Source organism: Fundulus heteroclitus, chromosome 8 (genome assembly GCF_011125445.2).
Source record: "Fundulus heteroclitus isolate FHET01 chromosome 8, MU-UCD_Fhet_4.1, whole genome shotgun sequence".
Taxonomy (NCBI): domain Eukaryota; kingdom Metazoa; phylum Chordata; class Actinopteri; order Cyprinodontiformes; family Fundulidae; genus Fundulus; species Fundulus heteroclitus.
In genome coordinates, this window is record NC_046368.1 from 15609349 (window position 1) to 15631851 (window position 22503).

At 38.9% G+C, this 22503-nt stretch overlaps 1 protein-coding gene across 2 annotated transcripts in view; it reads right to left on the reverse strand.

Moving 5' to 3' along the window:
* The window catches only part of LOC105930810 (mediator complex subunit 13L), a 126632-nt gene that overhangs the window by 37073 nt on the left and 67056 nt on the right, over window positions 1-22503 (reverse strand). For both annotated transcript variants that reach the window (XM_036140171.1, XM_012869183.3), the window contains exons 3-4: window positions 8806-8890; window positions 1953-2036 (exon numbers count right to left, since the gene is read on the reverse strand). In XM_036140171.1, coding sequence (XP_035996064.1) covers window positions 1953-2036; window positions 8806-8890 — 169 coding nt within the window. The remainder of the gene's footprint in view (window positions 1-1952; window positions 2037-8805; window positions 8891-22503) is intronic.

Genomic DNA, 22503 nt, shown 5'->3' on the forward strand with positions numbered 1-22503 from the left:
GAGCACAGAAGCCCCGTTCTGTCTGCAGCAGCTTCTTCCAGCTGCTTCTGGGGGTATTCCCAACCGCTCTGAGCCAACTGGGAGATATAATCTCTCCAGCAGGAGCTGCGTCAGGCCTGGGACTCCCTCTCCTCTCCTAAGGTATGTTACAGCAACCGCATCGCAGCAGGAGCTTAGTTTAAAGTCTTCCTTCTGCTTATATCTGGGAAGGCAGAAGGGCAAATGCGCTAGCCCTTACAGCCTATTATTTTTGCATGAAGTCGATCAATTAAAAAAAAGTAGATCAAGGTTTAAGTGTTGACATAAATCCTGTTGAGCGGATAAATTCATGGCTTCTGAAGCCTGCTCCCACGTTTTACGATGCTTTTGAAATTCAAATCTTTCCTACACATGTTTAAGCATTCATTGACCCCTTCGGCCTATTGAAACTTCGGCAATCATTACAATATCTATTCAGGTCTCTTCCTTTCTTCCCCCTTCTTCAGTCTGCAGAATATTTCACCCAGAGAGTCTCTTCACAGACAGAGATGTCGCCACCACATCAGCTCTGCACACCGAATTCCCCAGATATGAACAAGTGACAAACACACTCTCGACGTGTCAGGCACTGACAACCTGTTCTCGGCTGCTAAACCTAGCTATGCTACTGCTAGTCACGGCACGGTGCAATGGTGTCAGCAACTTTCTGCAAAGAGACTTCCCTGTGCATCACTCACTGCACCACATTTTAATACCAAAGATCGGATCATATTAAAATGAGCACAAGGCTTTTTTTTTTTAAATGTGTATTGCTGCTTCTAAGCAGTGACTGTACCTGCAGGAACTGTGCTCTGGGCAAGCCCCTCTTTCTGCTAACTCCCAAACACAAACCCAGTCCTCAGTTTGAAAAGGAAAAAAAAAAAAAACTACATAACTTTCCACCAATGATCAAACTACATGGGGTTAGCCTTTCAATTACAAGTAATTCTAATGCAAAGAAAGCCTCGAAAATGCTGTTTTCACAAAACAATCTCAAATTGTGTTTTTGAAAATACATCTGTTCATTGTAGAATAACCAAAACTAATTAAGATCAATATAAATGTGCTCCATTTTAAGCTTGAGATGATCAAATTGAGTCTAAACTGACAAAAATAACAGCTGTAACCTTTTGATTCAGCCCTGAATTATAAGCCTTGAATCAGATACCAACTTCAGTTCCATCACCCGATTGTGGTGTACAGCAATATTTCTTCCAGGACCTATACTGTGACAAGAAATGGCAACAGGAAATAAGGAAGAAAAACTTTTTATTGAGGCGCTTCCCCGGTCGTTTGCCACCCTGGGTAGATAGCCATACCCCCAAATCAAATACCGCCACGGCCTTCAATCTGTATGATGGTTTTTAAAATGACACTACTTTGATTGCAAAGCGGTTTCCCAGCAGTTAGCCAATTCAGCGTGTGTCAATGCATTTGAAACTGTGCTATGTCAGAGATGTGAGGAATGTTGCATCCTCATCGGCCAGAAAAGTGGGCAGAGTGAGCTGTGAAAGGGATCTATAATGCCTGAAGCAACAAGTTGAACTGTCATCACACCCACCTCTCGTTTTACTCTGTTTCAGTCTCTCTGTCTGTCTCCCACGCTGACAACACTGTTACAAAGCATGACATGTGCGCGCACGCACACACACACACACAACTCTCCTCACTCAGGGAGAGAGAGAGAGAGAGAGAGAGAGCTCTAACCTCTGGACACCATTCACATGCTCCGCTTCTCTTTTACACACTCACACCATCGGCCTGCTGCTGGAATATCGAGGCTTAACAAATACTGCATCACATGAAAGTCAGTCACGCTGCCTCACAGAATGACATTACAACACTCTAACACAGATTTCTTAAAGCATCACACGCACTAATACCAACACATGCACCACCGTGGACAAAAGGTACGTGTGTGTGTGGTTTCTTACCTGCTGCCCAACGACTTTTCTTCCAGTTCATGTGGCTTAAAGAACCATCTTCCAATCCTCACGAACCCCTTATCCGTCAAACACCTGGAGCATTAAATAAAAGAAAGAAGTCAAAAATAGAAAATATCTTTAGATTTTATAATAAAGCCTGTACATGATAAGGACAAAAAAAGACCTACATGAAGGCTAAATAAAAAATAGAGGTTCAAAGAGGATGTCATATTCTTTTCATCAAGTAAAAGTTTTATTTTGAGCAAAATTCCCACAATGTGTGGGGAATTGATTTTACACCAAGATCTGCTATTTGCCTGGAAGAATTCCGTTTTTGCTCTTGTATGTAAAAAAAAAAAAAAGTCAGCAAATTGTCTGCAGGAGAAAAGCCACATTGTCTGCTAATCTGCTATCAAAAAAATGTTTAGGACTTTCTGATATTTCTTTTCATAAGATAACAAAAATCAGGTACATGTGCTCTATTTGCACAATTATTTCATATGCTGGTTGTGAGCTGGCTGACAAAACCCAGCTCACACAAAAGTTTCACTTGTCTGTGTGTGCAGGACTCAGAAAACTCCAAGGTCCTTCCATAGTGGCGCATTGCATTAAGTTCTTCATAAACCGTGAATCTTTAATTCACATTGTCTGCCACAAATCTATCCAGTATTCTCCCTCATTCCCAATCTAATCTATCATTATTAGTAATTCTCATACGTGGGCCACAACATCACCTAAAATATGAAAACCATCAGGACGTAAACTCTGTAACCTCTGAATGTATATCTGTGTATATAAATAAAATATCTGAATGTATATCTGGAAAATAAAAAATAGGATTTAATTAATTTTAAAGCTTAAAGATGCTACTTTGTGTTTTACCTTCATACTGTCTGTAGAAACACCAATTTAAATTTGGTGAAATTTAAAATTTTCACCAAATTGTACCTTCATTTCCTGCGATTTCATCATACTTACATTTCCTTCATGTAAATACATTATTTCATACTTGTATATTAATACACATATGTTGTTTTTCCCCCATTAAACAATCATAAAAATATCCATATGTCATAAATAATTGTATTTGTAATTTTTTCCAAAGACTTCCTACATGGTAGCCTATTTATTTTGAATCTCATGGCCTATTACTCATGAACAATGACATTATAATTCCTAAGAAAACTAAAATAAGTCTGAGCAACCTCTGTCTGGTAGATTAGATTTATTTAAATATGTAACAATATTTCTTTACAATAGACTAATAGAATGTAACAGAAAATTTATTTTACTGACTGTTATGACGACTGTTAGGCGAACAGATCCTGACCCAGATTTGGATTCGAAAGTATCTTCTGAAATAGACTGAAGAAGTTTTATATATCAAACTTTTACACTTCCCTGCAAATGTTATGTTTAATGTTTTTTTATGTTTTTGGATACTGTTCTGATCTGGTTTCAGATTATAGACCTGAGTGATATATTAAGTAAAATCTTAAATTGTCAAAGGTATTGATCTAATACTTTATTGTTATATTATTATCATCACTTTAATAGATATTTCAATAGCAGTGTTTCACTTTTCCACTTAACTGGAATGTTTATGTGTAGTACAATATCATATTTATGTTAATTTAATTTATTTGATAATCATTCATTTTATTTGATACTTTAGCTAAAAACCCTTTTATCTCTACAGGTACTGAGTCTAGAGCAATTTGAATGACATGAATAGTGGGATCTCCATTTTCTTTTATAGGAATTGCTCTGGCAATTTCTTATACTTTAAAATATGTTTTATTAGGGCTGTTTAACTTTTTTTATTGATCTGATAACTGTACCACGATCTTTATATATCTACCTTACTCTTACTAAGTAATATCTGTAAATTTTACTACATAATCTATCTGAAAATAAATATTTAAAAAACTAGGTAAATCTTATGAAATGGAATGAATTTCTTTTTTTTCCTCTCTTCATTTTTTATAGTCAGTTAATAATGTAACTGGACCGTAAAACTAGTACTTTTCAGCAAATCTATACCATTTTTTTCTCATGGAATTCAAGCCATAACTGAGTGTTTGAAAATGTGAACCCCCATCCATGCAGTCAGTAAAGCTGTTGTAATCCAGCAGTGAACTCATTGAAACCATTTTTAGACGCGCTGTCTGTGGGCGTCTCAACATCACAGCGAACGATGACAACTTTGAAATAACGCCTTGTTGTTTTTCACCTCTAGCAGGCTCAAGTTCCTTTCAGGCACCATCCCTTTTACAACATTTTTAAAAACAACCCAATGTAAAGACTTTACATCCTAATGAGCACCTTTGGCATTTATCAGAAAAAGCTTCAGTGCAGTTTTACCATGCCTGCCACAGAGAATTTTATTCATGCTTTGCACCACAGCCAACAGAGACATGCACAGTATGGGGTGGGTCTTAATTTGGAATATTATCTGCCGTTCAAAGGAGAAGATTTCATCACTGAATAAATCTTTAAAATCTCTGTTCAAACTTTCTTACTACATCGTTATTTTAGCTCTTATTAGGTGCAGATTTTCGCATCGGCTGATTAAAACAGAAAGGGGCCGCATTAAATGTGCTTCGGCAAGCTGTCAATGATGACTCCAAGTGAAGGTAGATTTGTAATAACTTGTATAGTCGACCACCATTATCCATTTAAGGGTGGAGGAGAAAACAACGTTAAAGAATAAGATAACTAAAATGCAGTAACAGAAGCCAATACATGGGGATCAGAATAAATGGAAACATCAGCAGCTTTGATTCAGCTTTAAAACATCCATTCACGTCCTAAAAGGACATGGAAGAGAGTAAACGGGTGAAACACGGACCAAAGAGCACAGAACCGCTGGATGAGGAGGACTTTTCCAACAACCAGCAAATCCCAGCATTATTTCGGGTAGTTTTACTAATACCGTTTCTTTGCCATTTATTATTATCATTACTGATGTATTACTTTTATTTCCACGCACTCTAAAAATCCACAGTGGAGCCAGTTTTCACATAGTGCTTTCATGTGCTGATCTCTGAGCAGATTAAAGCTGTGGGATACTTTATATCCACTAATAAATGATAATAAACTCAAAAGCCTGCTGCAGCGGCTCATAAATCCTTCCCCATAAATCTGGTGGAAGACGTTTCCCTTTATTGACTCAACAAAACGTCTGTGTCTCATTAGCTGATTTCCCTCAGACACTGAGCACCTTCTTGTTATGAAACATATCACTGAGCACCAGAGCAGAGCTATGTGTCTTAACCAACGCATCTGACTCATGAAAGGGAAAAACAGATTTCTAACATTTTCCCTTCTAACGTGATCATATTTGTTTTTCTAATCATATTAATTAAAATATCGCTGAAGTTCGGCAACATTTATAAATCATTCATCTTTACGTAACAGCGCGGGATGCTCATTAGATGCATTTGTGTAGCACTTTGCAGCGAGACAAAAGCAAAGCAAAAGCGATCCCTCTAGTGTTGAAACAGTAAGCTATAAGAGGAGTCAGCTCCAAGGTAATAGGAAGGTTAATTCTGCCTTTCCCTTGTGATGATCACTGAGGCTTAACTTAATAGAGAGCAAATATGTGCTGCTTCATTTAACAGATGGCTCCGACTCAGAAAGGAGAGCTTTGGGTGCTTGAGCAAGTGATTCAGCGCACAGATTATAATTTCATTAAGATGAAACTTATGACAGAAAAGGGTTGCATATGTGTTTAACTTTTAGCTGTTATTTTTTGTTGTTGTCTGATTGTTGAGATATGCATTAAACAACTTATTGCATGTTAATTTAGGGTTTCATAACTTTATAGTGTGGGTCTACTGTAAGAAATCAGAATTATGTATCCAACTTCTAGAAGTCCCCAAGCATCCTGAAATTTTTATTTAAAATTGCATTTGCACATTGGAAAATGTCAGGAAAGTTGCAGGTATCCACAGTTTATTAGCACTTCTGATGGTTTTTTTTTCCCCCCATCTTGCTGCAGTGTTTAGATGCATAAAATGGAAATATGTAAATTCTAAATTCTAGTCGTATTGAAGCCTGTTAGCAATTAGCAAATCCCTTTCTTTCATCCTTCCCGGATTGCAAATAAAATTTGTACAGAACGGTGCCATTTGTTTTAATGCTATACAACCCATCAGAAGTGAAAATAAACATTTACTCCTAGGACGGCTGCCATATTGAATCTGAACTCTAGAAAATGAACCCTGATTTGGTTTGCTCACTGTTAGAAACCAAACTGACAATCCAGCCAACCAAAGAAAGGAGATGAACCATAGGCTGGAAGTGATGCATGACTTCCAGACATATATGTAATCTAAAAACCTATAAACTTTACAATAACTCTCTCCGTGTCCGTGTAACATCAGCAGCTCATGGTCTCTCACTTTCCCTTATCTACGCCTGTACTGCTGCATTCGTCTCAAATATTGTTATGTAAAAATGTTTTTCTTGTTCTGCTTGTGTGTCCTTAAGTAATCACACCCACTGTTCTCATGCATTGTGCTGGTAAAACTTTCCTGTTGCTGAACAAGTTTCCTTAGAGGAAATTTTCACCCCCATTGTAATAATGAAAGACTCCAGTTGGGGGCTCACGCCCATCTTATCTCATGATTAACAAAAGCCTTTGTGTAACATGAAGGCACCATGTCTGGTAAACACCTACGTTATAAACATGAATGTATGAGCCCTGACTGTCAGGGCAGCTTGATATTCTGTATCCTGTGTCCTCCTTGCTGCATGTTACTGCAAGTTTCAGTAAAGTGTATGAGCGTAATTTTCTTTCTTTTTCCGTAACAGCATATAGAGCAAGTTCATGTATAGTATATATACTTGCTCTGTGGAAGTATAAAGCAATAGCTTTTGCCTCACCTGCTGTTCATCCTGGCCAGCTTCTCATGACAGCTTTCCAAATGCAAAGCTGTGTTAATTACATGATGTTTTTTTAGGCCGTTTGGTGTGTATTGTGAAAAACCAAACCAACTAAATGTGCAAAATGTTTGGCTCAATTGAACAGAGTCCCCTGGACCATCCTTAACTCGACTAACTTCAATAGCATCTGAATAACTTCAATAACTCCTTCTGCCATCGAGTTTTGTTTCTTTTAGGAAAGATGGCATGCACTTTTAACGTGTACTGTGAACTTGTGAAAGAAGTCTGCCCCTAAAACTGGCTAATTGTAGTCAGTTAAGGTAATTAAGACCGTGTCTATGGACAGTCAAGCTAAGCTCCAGGAAGACAGCTGGGATGAGGGAAAGCCAGTTGGAACTTCGGCCCGTGGCAACATGAGGTTTTTGAAAGATCCGACTGTGCAGTGTCAGCCCAATCTGTAGGCAGGTGATGGGACCCCCATACCTGGGCACTATCAGACTTTTCTGATAGGAGTCTCTGATGATGTCCCGCCTTGGGCATTCCTAATGTAAGAAACCAAATTAATGCTATAAAAGAGAACTTATCTGTTTCTGTTATGATGCTTCTTTTATTCTGTCTGGGAAGGTTTGAAGTTGGATAACTACATTGCCTAGAGTCCTGGGTTTTATTATGCCATTTTCGACCATTGATCCAGAAGGCCATTTGAGAAGTTAAACAGTGATGTTGGACGAGATGAACCATTTCCTTTCTAAATCATCCCAGTGGTGTTCAACTGGGTTGAAGTCAGGACTCAGACCACAAGTTCTTCAACAAAATACTCCATCTCTCTGTCTTTGTGGATCTTTATGGACCTACTTTGTGCACTGATTTTCAATCATGTTAGAAGAGGAAGAAGACCCAAAATGTTTCTAAACATCCGGGAGAATGAAATAGTACAAAATATCTTGAGCTGCTGAAGGATTGAGACTTTACTTTAATTTACTGAAACTAAGGGGCCAAGCTCCTTCACACCAAACCTGGCTTTTAACACGTGTGTGTTCAGCCAAGTGCTGTTCTCCTAGCAAGAGTCAACCCTAGACTCATCCAATGAGTTTCCTGACTGAGTCATCATTCATCACACTAGAGAACACGTCTCCACTGCTCTCGGGTTCAGTGCTGGCTTAGCTTACAGCACTACGTCTGACTCTATGCATTGCACTCGGAGGTGTAAAGCTTGGATGCACCTGCTTAGACATGGAAATGTATTCCATGAAGCTCTCTGCACATGTTTTTTTGAACTAATCTGAGGGCCACATACTGTTTGGCTGTCAATAGCTGCTATCTCTGCAAAAAAACTTACTGACCTCTGTGTCTCAGCATCCACTGACCCTACTCCTTTATGTGGCCTCTTGCTTTTTTTGGCCCGGAGCTGCCCGGTTGCATTAAACACGATGTAATATTAACAGTTATATCAACTGTAAAATATTTAGTAGCGAGGAAATGGCACAACTGGTATATCGCCGTGCCATGCTGGAATTCACTGAGCTCCTGAGAGGGACCCATACTTTCACTAGTGTTTGTAGAAGCGGTGTGCATGCCTCGGTGATGGATTTTAAACACATATGGATGAAACCTATGAATGATCAATCAAATTAATAATTTATATAGGTGAGCAAATACTTTTGGCAACAAAATGTAGGTGTAAAAACAACAGCCTTTCATGCCAGGGCCACAAACAACAAACAACACAACTGGACAAACTCATATATCCGTGAATTAAGTCTTAGGTAAGTTAATATAGGTTACTTCAATTTGTTTTTGTTATTAATGTAGGTCCTGAATTTGAATAGTATTAGTCTTAAGATGACCTAAAACGATTTAAATCAACCTTCCTGAAAACTTTGTTTATTAATTTTAACTTCAGATTATAGGACAAGGGGACATTTTAGGATTGCCCCTGTTTGGGTCTCTGCTTGTTGCTCATCAGTTTTACCTTTCCAGCAGGTTGTGTATGGCTTTGAACAGGAGGGTCCTGCACTCGTACGACAGTCCACACTCCCAAAGCCCTTCCTCGGCCACTGAAAGAGAAAGGGGGGGGGGGGTGAAAAAAAATAGCAACGTTATAATTTATAAGACTCAGATAATAATATTGTTTCGAGATGATACCAGAAGTGGTAACAATGTGCACATGGTGCTTCTGTGTGTGTGTGTGTGTGTGTGTGTGTGTGTGTGTGTGTGTGTGTGTGTGTGTGTGTGTGTGTGTGTGTGTGTGCACGCAGGGGTTGCTTGGCTGTACAGCTGTCACACTGGCTGCACTGACATCCCAGTCAACCCCCCCCCCCCCCCGCCCCCCCTCCTGCAGTTGTCAGCCCTTGTTAGGCAGACAGTGTGAGTGTGTCTGTTTTTGTACAGGTTGATACACATGCCTGCGTGCTCAGATTTCCTACATGCACACAACCCTTTTGGCTGTCCTCCTTTGTAATTTTAGGAGTCTGAAGGTTTAATATGCTGAAATCAACTTTGGTAACGCCTGTGAGACATAAGCGGCGACAACACAGATGTGTCATGTGAACAATTCTGCAGCCTCCCGATTTCTCAGACCCTTCCCTGAAACTACCCCACCAGCAAACCCCCCTGCCACCCTCCTTTGCCCTCCCCAGAAAGAGGACACACACACACTGCCAAAAACATACACAGTGGCCAGTTAGCAGTGTTTCTCTTTGTTCTTCGCCGTGTACCTGCAGGGCTGCTGAAGAACTGGAAGACTGTGGGTGGGTGTTGTGTTTGCTGATAGGGTGGTGGCAAACAAACCAAGCATCACAGGAATACACAAGAAAAAAAAAAAAAAAGAAAAAAAAAGGAATGAGAGGCAGTTCGCCTGGGGGATGGGTGGCATAAACCCCACTAGATGTTTCCCCTTTCCTTTTTTTCCTTCTGCCTCTATTTTATCTCCTCCCTTGTTTTTTCTTCTCCTCTTTTTTTTTGATTATGTATTCCTTTCTCCTTCTCTGCTGCTTTGTTAATACTCCCCCCCCCTCCTTGTTTTTGTCTTCTTCTTCTTCTTCTTCATACCAAAGTGAATGAAATTTCCTTACTCGCCAGAATTACCCTGTAACCATGGAAACGCTGGCGGTGAGAACATGGCGCCCTGGCATTCAATTTCAACACTGGATTCCCTCCCTCCTTGCCGCCCCTCACCCTCCTCCCCTTCTCCTCCTTCATCTGTTCTATTGCTTCCAACACCCCCCACTCCCCCCCACCCTTCCTAGCCACCCCTCATTTACTCCTGCTTCAGGGCTCAGACAGGAAGCTCGCTCCAGCCAGCTCTTCCACAGCGGAGAGAGACACAGCTAGCACCATGAGCAGAATGCAAAGTCTTTGGAAAATACAACTCATTAGCTCTCCCTGTCTCTACATCTCCTTCTTTCTCCGACTCTTTAAAAAAAAAAAAAAAAAACACCAACACTCCTTTTTTTTCCTCCCTTTTTTTTCCCTTAGCAACTCGACCAGCTTTCTATAAACCATCTTCATTCCCTCTTCTTGCGGCAGGGTAGGTAGCTCACTCCTGACCCCCCCCCCATTAGTCTAAATCTATGTAACTTACTCCTCACCGTTCCATCACTCCAGCACACATCCTCCCAAAAAAAACCAAAAAAAACAAACAACTTAAGGGGATGTGTTTTTAAAGAGACTCCGATAAACTGGTAAAACTTTTCACATTTGCTCCCAGAATTCCTGCAGCATTCAGCACGTCTCACCGATCTCAATAAAGTGACAGCAGCATTTTTTTTTTTTTTTTTTTTTTAGGAGCCACGTTTTAATGTAGATCGCATGTTTGTTTGTTTAAATTGCACTTGTCAGCAAGCCAAGCTCAGTGCGCCATATCAATGCAAGGTGTGACAAATCGCTGTATCCAGAAATTAAGGTCAGACATCCACAAGAACGTCTGCACAAAAACCAGACACACAAAAAAAAATCATTTTATATATATATATATATATATAGAGAGAGAGAGAGAGAGAGAGAGAGAGAGAGAAATAGAGTGTGAAATAAAACATTTGTCTGATCTTTCAAAGCAGTACTATCCCAAATGAGTGTGAAACTGACACCCTGTGAAACTGACATTTTCCCCAATAGTCAGCCAGCAACTGCCACATTTTTAGATGTTGCTTCCAGTTAATCAGAGGAGAAACGCAGTTGGCCCAGGGGACGAGCAGGCTGTAAACACTAAATGCCCCGCTAAGTGCAGTGGTGGGTTTTTATAGTGTTACGATCAATCATTCATCATAGACGGAGTTACATCAAGTACAACTAAATATTGTAAAGGAACTGGGCCTGGCCTCTCCATTACCCCTTCCATACACATATGTTGCTTCAAGTTTTAAAATAATAACGTGAGCTGCTCATGAGTTTGGTTTCAGCTTATGTTACTTAGCCTAGCTCCGCATTCATGCATCTTGTTTTCAAAATGTGTGAACTTAAAACCCAACAATTCCACCAACTTGTTTCTCATTTCAATTTCCAATATCCAGTTCAGCTCAACGTAATTCAGTTCGGTAAATTACCTAAACTTCAGTTTGAGATTAATTTATCCATTATTATTCCTGGCCAATTACTGTGTATTAGCAGCATAAGAGCCTTTGTCTCAATTCAATACGGTCTAATTTACAATTAAGTTAAACTGAATAAAGTCTAAATCAATTTAATTCAACTCAACTCAGTTCACTTCTGTTGGATACAATTTTGTTTCTCAGTAAAATTTCACTCTAAATCAGTTCAGTTCAATTTCATTCAGTTGAGTCCAATTCACTTTGATTCAACACAGTTCAGCTCAATTCAGTTTGATTCAGTTCAGTTCAATTGATCTGCTGTGCAAACCTACTTATTCCTCGACAGGGTTGAGGTTTGGGCTGAATTCATGCTTTCCTTTCTATTCAGTTAAACCTAAAAACAAATCTATCCACTGCACAGTTTGGGTTGTTTCCGTTTAATTGCATCTGAATCACTTCGATTCAACTCAAGGGTAGTCCAGTTCAGTTGAATACACTGTGATTCATTTTAGTTCATTTTAATTCAGTTAAATTCAAATAGAATCAGTTTGATTCAATTCACTTTAACTCTTTTAGTTCAATTTAATTAAATTAAATTCAGCTTACAATAGCTCAAAACAGTGAGCTATTGTAAGCTGTTTTAAAGTCAGTTTCATTTAATTATGTTGAGTTAGCTTTGGGTCTGGTCAGTTCCTTTACATAGTTGCAATTTACAAAAAAAAATGTCACTTGAATTCAATCAAACAAACCCCTAAATTTCTTCACTGAGGGACAGTAAAGGCAATTTGTATTCTATTTATTTGCCCTATTTTCTAATTTCTGAATTACAGTGAAAGTCAAATACTAAACCTGCCCTGTTTATGACAATTTATTTAATTTTGATTTTAGGAACTCTACAAATGAACTCATAATTAGAACCAGTTTCAGGACGTATATATTTTTATTATTTGAAAAGTAGTAGCTTATTTGTGATAAATGCATAATCAAACGGTTTAATTAATAAAATAGCCAAGGGCTGTTCTGGATATGCATTGAATAGCAGGTAACAATGGACAGGGGAAACTTCCCGTTTAAAAGGAAGAGGAAGTTTTGATAACATCAGGTAATGAGAAATAATCACTCTGGGAATTCCCATTAGTCATTTTCAGTCACAGCTATGTTTGATTAGGAACAAAGTGAGAGGCAATCGTAGAAGAGGCCGGTGGATTACAGTTTTGAAACCTCTAATTGGTTGTTTTCTTTATTTGAAGTCAAGAGTGAAAATGTTTGAAAAAGAGGAAGAACTAAGGAACAGAAAGAGATAAGATCAGACTGTGGGTGTTTCATGCACTTACACCTGGATCACTAAACACAAAATAGCACATAAAGCAAATGCTGCCTAAATGGGACAATAATTTACAAAGAATAACAATGATATATTTAGAAATAATTCAAACTATTGCTTTAGACCAGAAATGCATTGGAAAATGGCTGACTAGGATGTCCATTCCCTTATTACTGATTCAGCTTGGGTTTAAAACTACTGATCAATAAATCTTTCAAGCAATAAAAGACATTTCATAATCTGCACAGAAATCTCAATGGAAAAATCTATAAGAAAAATTCTGCCGTTTGAATTGTAATTGATTGTACCATTTTATGATTTATAAAAATGAGACCTTAACAACATTAATAAGCTTTGCTAATAATGTTTAAGGCTGTCAGTACTCCTAATTGATTTACTTGGTTTCCACAAGTACCACAATTGTACAATAGAAATGTTTTTGCCTTTGCATTTATCTGTACTATTTTATATTCAATATCATTTTCCATGTTTTCATTAAGAAAAAATAACTTTTATACACATCTAAAATATGTGTATTATTTTCTTTGAATTTGTTTAATTTACACACACTTTACTTTTAATTCTTCAGATGTACTTATTATTAAGTGGTAGAAAAAGAACTGTCGGCTGCAACTAACGTAAAACCTCCGCTCTCTTCTTCCTGTTTTTAACAGTTATATGAAAGACACTCTACAAAACAAAGTTTGCTTGATTGAATATTCTTTGCCGAGTGTTTAAACCTAGGTAAACTAACGGAATGGACGGAAATTTACCTTTTATAGTTTCCGATAAACTTTGAAGTTTGTTATCTCAGGGAGAAGCTGCATCTCTGCACGATGATCATGCATGTAGCATAAATGCTAACTTTTTCTAAAAGCGCAGCGCCTACACAGTCATTACTGTCACCCACGATGGATTCTCATGCAGACACAAGTGTTGGACCTGACTCTGCATGATGTCATGCTCTCACACAGATGCATGTTTCCTGCACACAACCTTCTCCCCCCATCCTCGTGCCACAATGCTCTTAACTGCCGCGCCACTCAAAACACAAACAAGCAGTGATGGAACTGGGTCGCCACTTCCACTCTTTTCGTTTCCTTCCACCTCTCTCTCTCTCTTTTATCAACCTCCAGGTCTAGCCCCAGCTTTCCACCTCCCCGTGTTTGTCCTTCAGTCTCTTTCCCTCCTTGTCATCTCCCAACTGTGCTTGTCTCGCACCACAGGAGGGACTGACCACTCACTGCTTCAACTCTGTGGAAACAAATACAAAGATGGTATTGATCTGAGAGGACGAGAGGGCGGGAGTTGAGCTGTGACAACGCTCTATCTCGCACATGATAGCCCCACACCCCGTGTTTCCTTCCTCAAACCCCCCACCCCCAGCCCGTCCCTCATTTGTTCATTTGTCTCAGATCAATAACACCAGCCATAGGGATGTTATGTTTTGTCTTTTGCAGGGTGCGTGCCATCACCTCCATCTGGGGAATACGATGTGCGCAAATTCACTCATTGTCACAATGCTGATTTAGTAATTAGCTGCCCCCGCCACATGTCTGTTAACAGCGTGGTCTCTTTTTTGCTATACTTTACGGGTTTAATGATTGCTAAATTTCCTTTCATCAAAGAGTGGAGGGGGGAAAACATTTACGAGGCTGCAGAGACGGGTGGAAAGCAACACAGAGCAAAGATTGACACAGGGAAACAGGGATAAAGACAGTAATTATACATTTTCTAAGTGGATGTACTCATATTGCTAAACACGCTTTTAGATCACAGAGAACAACTGGAGCAAACTACAGATGTGTGTGTCAAAGTCTGAAAGTGAGGCATATTTATATTTAAAATTCAAAATACACGTTAAGTGGTTTAAAATTACAGGATAAAGGCTAAATGTAAGCTTCTTTAGAAAACCATCACCCTCATTTGATCGTAAATGCTGAAGCTGGGATGGTCTGTGAAATCAGTGTTTGCCTGCAGATTTCTGTTCTTTTTTTTTTTCCTTTTTTTGTGAGATCTAAATATTTGAGATCGTCAATCAAATCTTAATATCTTGCAACGGGAATAGGACTGAACACAAAAATAGTTTTCAAAGGATTATTTGTTTTATAAGGGGGTGAAAGCTCGCCTTTACAACATGGGCTTGACCCGTAAACCTAATAACTGGTTGTGACCCTTGGCGGTAAAAACTCCATCAGACATTTGTAATGAGTGACCGCTACTGTCGAGGAAGTTAGGCCCGCTCTTTTTTGTAGAAATGTTGCAATTCTGCCACATTGGAGGGTTCCTAAGCATGAGGGCCCTATTTAAGGTCATGCCTCTGCATCTACATCAGATTTCAGTCTGAACTTTAAAATAATAAACCGAAATCTGCATTTTCATCAGATTTAAGTCCAGACTTTGACTAGGCCGCCTTCATGTTGTGTCATTCAGAGCTGAAGTTGCTAGAGTGCTTCAGATCACTGCCCTCCTGCATAACTCAGGTGAGCCTGAACTTAACTTCACAAACTGATCATCAGACATGAGGATTTTCTGTTAAAGAGCACAACTTCTAGTTCCATCAACTATAGCAAGACGTACAAGTCCTACAGCAGCCACACTATCACACCCAGGTTTGACTGATGAAATCGTGTACTTTTTTTAAACACTTTACACCCGATGTAATGAAATGCACAGACCTAAAAAGTACTGCTTTCGTCAGATTACTAAATATTTTCCAAAAATGTGTGGATCATCAAGATGTCTTTAGCAATTGTGAGCTGCACCTCCCCACTCCCTTTTGGTTGGCAGTGGTGTTCACCATGAAATGCCGCCAAGCTTGCAACTTTTGGGAACTCTCAGTCTCTCTGTTGAAATCATGAACACCGACCTTAACTGAGACAAGTGAGGCCTACAGTGAGTTACACGTTGTTCTGGGTATTTTGTAACCTCCTGGATGAGAGAACAATGCTCTCTTGGAATCATTTTGGTAGCTGGTCACTCCAGGGAAGGTTCACCGCTGGTCCATGTTGTCTCCCTTCGTGGATAATGTCTCTCACTTGAGTCGCTGAAGTCCGAAAGTCATAGAATAATTTTTTTGAAAGATATCAGTGACTTCATTTCCCATCTGTTCTTGACTTTTTGCAAATAAATGTGTTGCTTTTTTGAGATCCTTTTGCCTAGCATGTTGCCATGTAATTAGATAGTAGGTGAACAATACAAGCAAAAAAATTAAGTAAAAATTGAGTAGGTCTTCTGGATCGGTTCTTCTTTGTTGAAACGTTTTGTTACTTTTCCAAGAGACATCTTAAGCCAGGGGAGTTTCAGGTAAAGTGAGCCTTAAAAACAGTAACTTTGCACAGTGAATCAACAAGTTTAACGGTGACAATCAAAACTGGTTGCTCACATGCAAAAGAGGACCATCAGTCTAATAACTGAGCGTTAGTACTCTGAATTAGTACTATTTTCAGGTCATAAGTACTTTCTTTTTCAATAATCAGGCCTAGGTGTGGACCGACAAATTGTATAAATAATCTGGTTTATCAACGTCTGTTCATGAGTTGAATGGGAATTTCCCTACATGTCACACTAATTTGAACACTGAACTCTGAATTTATTTAGTTATTTTTGCAGGTAATCATATTTTTTGATTATCTGAAAAATTCAAGTCTGTCACAAAAGCCAAAATACAATAATTTGTGAGGGTGCAAAGACGTTTTAAAATACTGAACACTAAACCTAAACTTGTAGTTAAGTTGGTAAAATGAAATCATTTGTTAAGACTATTAGAAACTACTGAGTTGTAGTAGAAGCCATGTCCATAAACACACACCTGTAAAGTGCTGTATAAAGCCCTGGGCACATTTATTACACTCAAACTGATGAGTATAGGTAGTTTGTGAACAGCCTTAGGTGCTGGATAAGGTCTTAAGATGCCACCTAGGAAAACTAAAAGGCCATAAAAGCTGACCGTTATATATCCAGAAACCATTTCTGCAGAGAGCTTTTGGATCAGCACAAATATAATTAATTCTCCTTTCAAATCATCAATATTGCTATCAAAGCTTTCAAGCGTTGATTTGTTGGTTACCTCTTTTTTTGTGCATTTATTGACTCCGGTAGTTTCCAATCACAAAACAGCTGTTCTGGTTATTCAGTATTAGGCCAATTGCAAACAGGATATCTCAAGACAGGGGAGTTTCACATGCAGGGCTCCGACGGGAGTCAGAATAACAGCAGGGAGACTGTTCAGGGGAAACAAGAAGTACCAGAGGGTATGAAACCTTTTATTTATAGTCCTATACTGGATTGTTGTTTTTGTTGTACTCATGGTATGCATCATGATCCAGATAATAAAACAGAGCACTGGTGTATTACTATATCTGAGTATATATGTACAGTAAAAGACAAAAAATAAGGAAGCACTTCTCAGTATATCGAACAGTTAATTCTAATCGGTCTGAAAACAAATTTGAGGAAACTTAAGAGCCATGCAAATCAGTGGTCTCAGTCCAGCTTAAAGCTAGGTTCAGCGATTCCCCAAGTCCTGTTTTGAAAAACTGCGCATGCACAATACCATCTTACCAGGCTTTTCCGCTCTTGAAAAAAAATCTCCCAAATCCACTCTGGCCTTATTTCTTTCAACTAAATCCTTCCTCTTCTTCTCATAAACACGAACGCAGTTTGCTTTTTGCGACTCTCAGCCATGTTCAAAGTCTACGGTGAAAGCAGCGAAGCTACAATGAACAGCTCAACACTTAACCAACTGCTAACCTAGCCGCTAAGCTAACCACCAACCTAGCCGCTAAGCTAACTGCTAACCTAGCCGCTAAGCTAACTGCTAACCTGGCCGCTAAGCTAACTGGATGCATAAGCACTAGACATGTATGTGCAGCCAGCAAGCGGAAGCTCGGAAGGGACGAGCACGGACACTGGCGTTACGTGGACGCGTCACAATGGTTGGCATGTGGGACAACCAATAGATAAGGTGATACCCCCCAGAACTAGACAATTAGACCAGGAACAAAACTATGTCAAATCCCTGCTCTTTGAACTGAATGGGAGAGATTGGTTAGTTTCTTACAGGCCTGCAGCTCCCACAGATAATTATTTTTTAATCTCCTTTTTGTGAATACATAATGTATTAACTACTTTCAGGATGGAAGGACGATTTTACCAAGTATAACAAAAAGTCTTTCTGAACAGGATTACCAACTATAGCTTTAAAATACATGGGTATTATTCACAAATGTAAATAATACTGTTAATATTGAGTATTATAAACACAAAAAACACAACACAATATTCAAAAGGGCATACCCTTAATTAGATTGTCAATTTGATAAACCATATTTAACAGTTAGATGATTAGGTAATTACTATAAAGACCTTACTTTTAGATGAATAGTCTTCAATCCTGTGAAAAGTAAATGTTCCTGAGACTTTCTTGTTCTGAACTATCCCTGAACTTGTTAGGTTCAACTCAATTTTCAAATAACAGGACTTCTTTTAATTTAGTTTGTATTTTAATTGGAAATCAAGTTTAAGTTGTTGCAAGTAAATGGTTGTATTTTTCTGCACTTTCAATTGTTTTTACACATAATTTTTTAAATACCTTATAGCTCAGCATTTCCTTCATGTGAAGTGTACCAAGCAGGTTATAAGGAAGATATACTTTTCGCTGGAATATAGCCAAACCTGAGCTGTCTGTTTTCTTGAGATACCAGATTCTGTGATGTAACTTTTAAATGAGCCGTTTGTTGTAACTGGGTCTTCTTGATTTTGAAGCAATATCCTACAATAAGGTGACAAAAGAAATTATAAAGTATCTGTTGTTCTAACTTTATACTCAAAGCTGAACTCCTATGTCAAAACTGCCAGTGTTTCTATAATTAAATGAGATTAGCATAAAGCTCTACAAAAGCTGAAGAAAACACAGGCCCCAAACAGTCACTCCGCTGCTTTCATTCATCATGAGACTAAAATATTCCTTTCATGTCCATGAAAATCCCCGCTGATATAACTTTATTTCCAATCAGAAAAAAAACATACTTTTCGTTGAAACCGTCACGTTTTCATATTTGAACCTAGAACAAAGTTTCATTATTATTTAACTCTAATGCATCAAACTTTTACAAACATAACTCGCTATAAATACTTCATATGTGTTGGAATGAGCAAGCATGTCATCAGGCATACTGCACGTTCCTTTGAACCATTAGCCTAGCTTGTGGATTGCTACGTTTTTAGTATCCCACTTATTCAAATGTTCTCTTCAGGGTCAGTTTGACACAGTGGTACTATTATATAACTAATGTGAGATTTGTGATCTGCTTTTAAATAGCTCTTGCTTTCACCGATATGAGCCAACTCTTTCTGGCCGAAGCTGTGGAAACCTGTGGAAGTTGTAATATAGGTTTGAGCTAGCCTTTTAGCTGTTGCAATTTGTTTTAGGGTTTCCAGTTACAGTTCTCATGTTATGAAAAGATGTTCACCACATGCATGAAGTAACCACTTGTCAGACACAATCAGTTAATCAGGCAGCACCTAACAGCGCAACAATGAGTTGTCTTTTTTGTGCCAACTGTGGCTTTTACTGAATGTAGACCTCTGCAGTGCTGGTTTTTAACAATGTAGTCCCTTCTTTGTCGAGTTTAAGCTTTGTCAGGCAGGAGAAATATTTCTAATAATGAATTTATTATGTATCATGTATTATCATTCTTCCAGTTCATACCCATGAAACCTTTTCAAATGTGGCCCTGTTACAACCAGAAATATCAATATAAATTGAGGGTATTTTTCTTATTTGATAGACTAACACTACATAATTATGTGAAGTAGAAGGAAATAGTTTTTATATACAGAAAACTAAAAAGTGTGGCATGTATTAAGCCTGTGGCAACTCTGAAGGAGCTGCAGGTACCAATGCCTCAGGTGACTCAATGGCTTAAGTTTCATGGTGAAACATGGAGAGTGACCAGGGCAACATTGGTGGTTTCGCTACCGATCGATCTTTTGAGGTCAGATTTTTCACCCACCTCATCACAGCAGGTTGAGAGAGGCTTTGTGGAGCACAGCGTGGGCTGAGCGTCATCAGTTTGAGACGCTGGTTCAAGGGTTTGACTCAGCGATACCCGAAGCCGGTGCTGCTGAGGCAGTTGGAGGGCAGAATGGGTACAGTTTCTGAGTAGTAAAACGATGTTAGCAGCATCATTGCTGGCGTGCTAACATTCAAAGTAGTTAGTAGCTAAACATAATCGATCAACACTCCCAATGCTCGATTCCAACTCCTGAGTCTGATTCGCCAATGGGCACGTCTGACTGAGATGCTTTTATATCCAAACGCGGGCCTTTGATGACGAAAGCATTTATAATTTGAACCAATAGCAACATACAATTGCAATAGCCAACGTTCAACCCTTAGTTCTGCAATATTTGTCTTAACCCTAAGAGGGCAGCACTAAGACGGTCTTTGTGCTGCCCTCTTAGGGTTAAGACAGATATTTCATAACTAAAAAAGTACACATGAGAAAAACTGTACAGTAACATTGAAGTAGCACCATTAGGCCCAATTTATACAGTTTGCCTGCAAGAAAAAATACATTTATGGGGTGAGTTACACTTGAAAGAATAGTAGGAAGAAAGCCAGAGTTAAAATAAATCCTGTTTGGAGTTTAGAGCAAGCCAGGTAGGGGACATAAAAAACATGTAGAAGAAGGTGCTCCATTCATATGAGAGCAGAACTGAACTTTCCGGTCTACATGCAAACCACTACAGATTGCAGAAAACTGACATTGGATATTACAATGGACATATCATCTACACAGAGAAACACGGTGATGGTAACATCATACTGTGACGTGAAAATTGGAGTTCACAGGGAATTTAAACACCATTTTGACTAAGCATGAGCTTTTTTTGCAAATGTTACAGTCTGGTAGAGATATACCCTAAATGACTTGCAGCTGTACTTGCAGCAAATGTTTGTTTTCTTTTAAGTATGACTTAGGAGACTGAATATAATTGCACACCAAACTTTTATTATTATTTGTATAAAAAAGTTATTTTAAAATATGTATAGTTTTGTGTCCACTTCACAAGGATCTGCTCCTTTTAGTAGATCTACCAATTAAAATTCTAATATAGTACAATTAAGTTTGTGATTGTTATGAATATGAATAAGGGTTATGAATACTTTTGCAAGGCACTGTAAGCAGGCACCGCATTGTTTGAATATTTTATTAAGCATCTTGTTTCAGAGTCTGTAATAAATTTAAAAATAATAAAATGAAAATTAAGTAGTGGTAAAACCACTGCTCTTACTTCACCTCTGAATGTAAATGCACAAATATTTTATCAATACCCTGATCATTGTCATACCAAGAGAGATTTAACATTGAGTACAGATTTAACCATGTGAGTACATTTGAATGATAGCAACATAAATGCATCCATGAAAGGCAGTGAAACCCAACGGGCCAGGACTGATGGTGAAAACAAAGAGCAGGGGTGACAGCGAGGAGGAGGAGGAGAAGAAGGAGAAGAAGGAGGAGGAGGAGGAGGCTCAGAAAGAGTGAAGGGATGAGGGGAAATCTGGAATCAATTAGGTGACTGGGCTGGAGCTGCTTGCATAGTTGTGGGGGTGAGTCAAGCAGAGAGCCAGTGGAAGAGACTGGGTGTTATGCCATCAGAGTGTGCATTCACCTAAACACAAGCTCACAAAAATAACTACAGAATTTTCCTGCTTGAACTGCCAGTTGGGAATCTTCAGACTGCCTTAAACTTCTTTTGTAATTTATCCACCAAAGTCATGTATCGGCCAGAAAAAAAGAAAGACTCCACCTCTCCTCAGCTGAGGTTAAAGTGGAGGGCAAGAACGGACGGCTGGCACCGATCCAGGCTATGTCAACACAGCAGCTCACACTATTCCCTTACACAACTTCCCCTCGTTACTTCTCTGCACCAGATCCACAGAGCTTTGTTTTGTATCACTGGCTCTGTCAATGGGGGAATTTGACTTGAAGGGGGGGGGGGGGGGGGAATAAGAAAGCACATATTGTAGAAAAATGTCTTGTGTCTTGCTGTGAGTGGAGATTTGGCATGCAGAAGCAATTTCAATTTCCAAGCAAAAGCACAGAATATATCAAGTCTCAGCTTTAGAGAGGACATATTGTGGCTTTAGTGTTTTTTCTTTCCTTTAATGAATTATATATATATGTGTTTTATGCATATAAAACTCTGCAAACTACACACCAACACAACTTTTTTTTATCTCCCACAGGAGGACACTAACTCTTCTTACAGCCACTACATATGTCATTATAACATATTTACTTAATATACACAAAACCAGACACAAACAAGACAGAGAGCGCTTCAGGAAACATTATTTTGTCTCCAGAGCTTCTGTAAAATGTTTTACTTACAAGCAAGAGATGTCAAGAGTTCTACTGTCGGCTACGAGAGCAAATAAAGATTTCTTTATTCGACCCTGACATCAGTGGAGATAAAGTGGATGACTTGTTTTTCAGAGGAATGTTTCCCAGACGTTTTTGGCTAAATGGTTAGCCGCAAAGAACCACAAACACTGATAATCAAGTAGCAAAAGCTGCTTCAGAAATTTACTGTAGACAAGCAATAATGTGTTTTGCTAACACATTATTGTCACAAGTGTCAAAGTTCCTCAAGGTTTTAAAAAAGAAATGCTAACATTTTCCTTCATAATAGCCCTATGGGTTAAACTACTTCTAGTTTGAAGCCACGGAGCACGCTGGGATGAAAAAAAGCTCTCTCTGACTGTATGCTGCCGGCCCTCCCTGCCTATTGCAGGGTATGCTGG